General features: G+C 49.7%; 2 protein-coding genes across 2 annotated transcripts; both read left to right on the top strand.

The window, feature by feature from the left end:
* Positions 1 to 63: 63 nt before the first annotated feature.
* On the top strand, positions 64 to 1,546 carry LOC107710534 (uncharacterized; the record flags this gene model as incomplete). The annotated part of the gene is made up of 1 exon (XM_016515321.1): positions 64 to 1,546. A coding segment is annotated over one exon (1,483 nt), but the record flags the coding sequence as incomplete, so codon positions are not given.
* Positions 1,547 to 1,741: 195 nt separating this feature from the next.
* LOC107710533 (uncharacterized) lies at positions 1,742 to 2,917 on the top strand (the record flags this gene model as incomplete). Its single annotated transcript, XM_016515320.1, has 1 exon — positions 1,742 to 2,917. A coding segment is annotated over one exon (1,176 nt), but the record flags the coding sequence as incomplete, so codon positions are not given.
* Positions 2,918 to 4,913: the final 1,996 nt, after the last annotated feature.

The raw sequence follows: 4,913 nt of genomic DNA, 5'->3' as shown, positions 1-4,913 counted from the left end.
TCTGTTTTAGCTGTTTTAGCTTGTTTGTTTTGTTTTGTTTTATTTTGTTTTCTCTTCTTCAAGGTCTGTGGTTCTAGATCTTCTAGATCTCACCTGGCTATGTGTTGCAACAGACAGCCTCCTACCTAAGGCTGCTGAAACACTGAGGCATCAGACACAGGACCAGCTGGATGACAACATAGCAAACCTCATGAGACAAGACCCAAGTCAGAGCTACAGTCACAAAGAATTAGCAAAGATCACCGGCTCCTTAAGCCACACACTCATCGCCACCCTCAAGCTGAGCGACAGGCACGCCGCCCATCTCCAGCAGGAGCTAACACGCGCACAACGACGCATCAAGCAGCTAGAACTGGAGGCTCAGGAACGAAGGGAAGGGTCTGATGAAGTGGAACAAGGCGCTGAGGAGGAGATCAGTAGGCTAAAAGAGACCCTAGCAGCTACTACCCAAGAAATGGAACAAGGCAAGGCTGACTACGCTGATCTCTCCAACAAGCTACAATATCAAGAACAGCTCCTGGAAAAGGCAAAGGCCGAATTCAGAGACAAGAACGGCCGAATTAAAGCCCTTGAAACTCACCTGGATGAGTCAAGAAATGAGATCAGCCGCCTAACACAACAGTTGGACTACATCAAAGAGAAGTCCGACAGCATCAGAGAGGAACTCAGACATGCCTACGAGCTGCGCCCTGAGCCTACAAGCACCCGACGGGCACCAGTCTCACCCCTGCCTAGCAGGACCGGGTCACCTGTTCCTCGACTGACACATGAGCAAAAGGGGGAGGGGGCAGTGCTGAAACATTCACCGACTCCCTCTGAAGAACCTTACCTCACGACAAAGCTAAAAGAACTTGCTCCAGCCAGCCACAGATCATCGCATGGCTTGGACCTCAAAGACCTCGACAAGCTCGCCAGAAACATTGGCAAATTCACCCCAAGTGTGCCAGGTAGCCAGGATGTCCAAGCTTATCTGCAAGACGTCGATTTCCATCTGGAAATGAGGCTCAATGTCACGGACAAAGATAGACTCTATTTGCTCCGAACAACAGCCAGCCCTGACGTACGCAGTTTCCTGGACAGGCAGCCTGCTCACACAAAGGCTGACTACCACCTCCTCCGAGAGGCCCTCATTAAAGAATTCGCCGACCCTGAGTCAGAACAAGGACTAGTGGCTGCCCTGGAGACGAGACAAGGACGTCATGAATCTCCTCAAGCCTACTACAGCCGACTCAGACGAGCATACTTCGGAACTCGCAACGAACCGAACATGGAAGATGATCTAAACTTCAAAACTCTCTTCCTGAGAAACCTCCATCCTGGAGTAAGCCACCATCTGGGCGTTCTCGCATGTCCGCGAACAATGAATGCTCAACAGTTGCGTGACTTGGCACAGAAAGCCTACGGCAAACAGAAGATGGCCTCAGAAAAGGGCGCCAAAACCCCAACAGTTCTTGACTTCAACACTCAAAGTCAAGGTCTGGCTCTAGAGGGCGCCCAACATCAAGACCATGCCAAGCCGCCTTTCCCCACAGAGACTACAAATTAGGAGCACGCCCACCAGAGAATCACAGTAACCGAGAACTACACTCACCTGTCCCTTACACACCCACTGTCAAACCACAAGTGACATTGCACGCTTACACCCCTGTTTTGCCTTGTTTGTTTTGTTTCCTCTTCTTCCTCTTCTTCAAGGTCTGTGTCAGTCTAGGTTCTAAGATCTCCCTCACCACGCCAAAACACAACAGACCCAACAGACCCTGTTGGCCACTGGGAAGACCTCGAAACCTGGCTAAGTGTTGCAACAGACAGCCTCCTACCTAAGGCTGCTGAAACACTGAGGCATCAGACACAAGACCAACTGGATCACAACATAGCAATCCTCATGAAACAAGACCCAAGTCAGAGCTACAATCACAAAGAATTAGCAAAGATCACCAGCTCCTTAAGCCACACACTCATCGCCACCCTCAAGCTGAGCGACAGGCACGCCGCCCATCTCCAGCAGGAGCTAACACGCGCACAACGACGCGTCGAGCAGCTAGAACTGGAGGCTCAGGAACGACAGGAAGGGCATGATGAAGTGGAACAAGGCGCCGAGGAAGAGATCACTAGGCTAAAAGAAACCCTAGCAGCCGCTATCCAAGAAATGGAACGAGGCAAGGCTGACCACGCTGATCTCTCCAGCAAGCTACAATATGCCGAACAGCTCCTGGAAAAGGCAAAGGCCGACTTCAGAGACAAGAACGGCCGAATTAAAGCCCTTGAAACTCACCTGGATGAGTCAAGAAACGAGATCAGTCGCCTAACACTACAGCTGGACTACATCAAAGAGAAGTCCGACAGCATCAGAGAGGAACTCAGACATGCCTACGAGCTGCACCCTGAGCCTACATGGACACGACGGGCACCAGTCTCACCCCTGCCGAGCAGGACCAGGTCACCTGTTCCTGGACTGACGCGTGAGGAAAAGGGGGAGGGGGCAGTGCTGAAACATTCACCAGCTCCCTCTGAAGAACTTTACCTCACGACAAAGATAAAAGAACTTGCTCCAGCCAGCCACAGATCATCGCATGGCTTGGACCTCAAAGACCTCAACAAGCTCGCTAGAAACATTGTCAAATTCACCCCAAGTGTGCCAGGTAGCCAGGATGTCCAAGCTTATCTGCAAGACGTCGATTTCCATCTGGAAATGAGACCCAATGTCACTGACAAAGATAGACTCTATTTGCTCCGAACAACATCCAGCCCTGAAGCGCGCAGCTTCCTGGACCGGCAGCCTGCTCACACAAAAACTGATTACTACCTGCTCCGAGAAGCCCTTATTAAAGAATTCGCTGACCCTGAGTCAAAACAAGGACTAGTGGCTCACAGTGTGCGCATCCCGACAAGCCCAAATGCACCACCCACATTTGCGTGACAGTACAAGACTCCAATAGCGTCATATGAGCCAGTGCAAGAAATCATAGAAACCAGCTGACAACAGCAGGAGCAAAGATCGCCCTCCACAAAGGACAATGGTGCAAAACCAAAGTGAACTATGTCGGCCTGCTCGTCGGACGAGACGGCATCGAACCACAGTCCAGTCGCACCCAAGCAATCCAAAACATAAAGATACCCACTAACATTTCTGAGCTACGAAGCTTTCTGGGAGTGTGAAATTATTCAAGACAGTTCATTGAAAACTACGCTGACATCGTACGACCACTAACATCCCTCCTGAGAAAAGACGAACCCTTCGTTTGGTCGGAAGCCCAGGACACAGCCATGAGTCTCAGAAGGTTATCATTGAAACATGTCACCAGCCAGTAACCTTCCTCAACAGCCAACAAATCAGGGATGGGGTGGTAACCAACGCACGCATAGCTACTTGGCTAATGATGCTCCAAGGTCGGGACGTCGAGGCAAAATATGCCCAAAACCACAGATCATCTCTAGGAAACGGGCTAGCAGCCTGCCAGAACTGTTCAACGGACACGCTGCACACAGCAGCAGAACCCAAAGAACCGTTCCCGCCACAACTGACAAACCACAGGTACTTCGAGGAGAATGTGTGTGAAGGGATGCCCACAGCATATGTCGATGGCTGCTCCTGATACAGCATTAGAAGCTATCGCTCGCCTTCCACCCCCTACAGCGCCCCTCATTTGGTCTTGGTCTGCCGCTGACACAGCACTTTGCGTTTCTACTATTGTAGGATATGTTGTGACTCTGATACTTGCCTTCCTCCTCCACAAGTGAGTGAACGCCGTCCAAGAATCTTTCAACAAGTGCACGTCCGGCGTCCCGCGCATGTTCCGACTTGATAAAACTGACCAAGAACCTGAACCCGAACCTGAGAACTTGCCCGCTGACGTTCGCAATGGGAACCTCACCGAGCAAAAGGGGGATATATGTAGGATTCCTATCACGAACAGACACCGATATGCCATTGAATTAACCATCATGAGGTCTAAACTAATCACCCCCATCACATGACTCCAATATTCTGGGTTGACTTCCTGTCAGTCTTGTCATCATCTACTCCGAGGAGTGATGAAAAACTAATCCAATCAGGAGATAACACAGAGATCTTTTGTATCAGGACTATAACCTATAGATACCTTGTGGTGTCTTGTGATCGCCAATGAATGGAACTATCATATCCAACAGGAAAAGGACGAGTAATTTAATCACACCCTCAGGCCTGCAAACACGGGATCTATACGTGACTATCACATGACCCATTGAACATCTGCTTGTGCGTGTTGTACGACACTTTATAGAAGTATTAACAAAATCTTCGCAGAGATATTTCCCCACATGATAAATTGAAGCATCAAGTTAATGTATGCACGCTCCGCCTTGCAACAAGTCGATTGGAAGATCGCGTCGTGGGGCGGACCAAAATCAGCCTGCTTAAAACGGACACAAAGCCCTCGTGGCTCGCTCGCTTGCTCTCTCTCTCTCTAGACCTTTGGCTTTTCGCCTTGGTGACCGCGCTACAAAGCTCTCACATGCGGTAACATCACACGAGCGAGACTCCAGAACTCAAACACTTCCGTTGAAACTTCGTGACTGCCAGAGATCTTCAAAAGCCTAAAGTCTTGCAAACTCAGACTCTTTCAGAAGAACTACCAAAGCCTCTGCGTCACCAGGAAACCCCATTCATCAGGAAGGCATCCCCAGAAACTACGTCATCCAGACGCCAGATCAGCAACCAATCAAATACGCTGGGATTCCCTCAAGCAGCCAACAAGCTCAATTCAGCTGTCAGCAAAACGCAAGTAACAGGCAAAATCTTTTCATCTCTTGCTGAACTGGTGAATTGAGTTTAAGCAGTAAAAGTAAGATAAATCTCTGCTTTGTGATTCTCTCAGGTTGCAATTTAAAGAACTCGTATGTGTGTGTGTGTGTGTGTGTGTGTGTATGTGTGT

The sequence above is a fragment of the Sinocyclocheilus rhinocerous genome, unplaced genomic scaffold (assembly GCF_001515625.1).
Source record: "Sinocyclocheilus rhinocerous isolate Xijiao unplaced genomic scaffold, SAMN03320098_v1.1 scaffold6773, whole genome shotgun sequence".
In the NCBI taxonomy this organism is placed as follows: Eukaryota; Metazoa; Chordata; class Actinopteri; order Cypriniformes; family Cyprinidae; genus Sinocyclocheilus; species Sinocyclocheilus rhinocerous.
The sequence above is the reverse complement of the archived record's forward strand: the minus strand, read 5'-3'. Positions and strand labels throughout refer to the sequence as shown.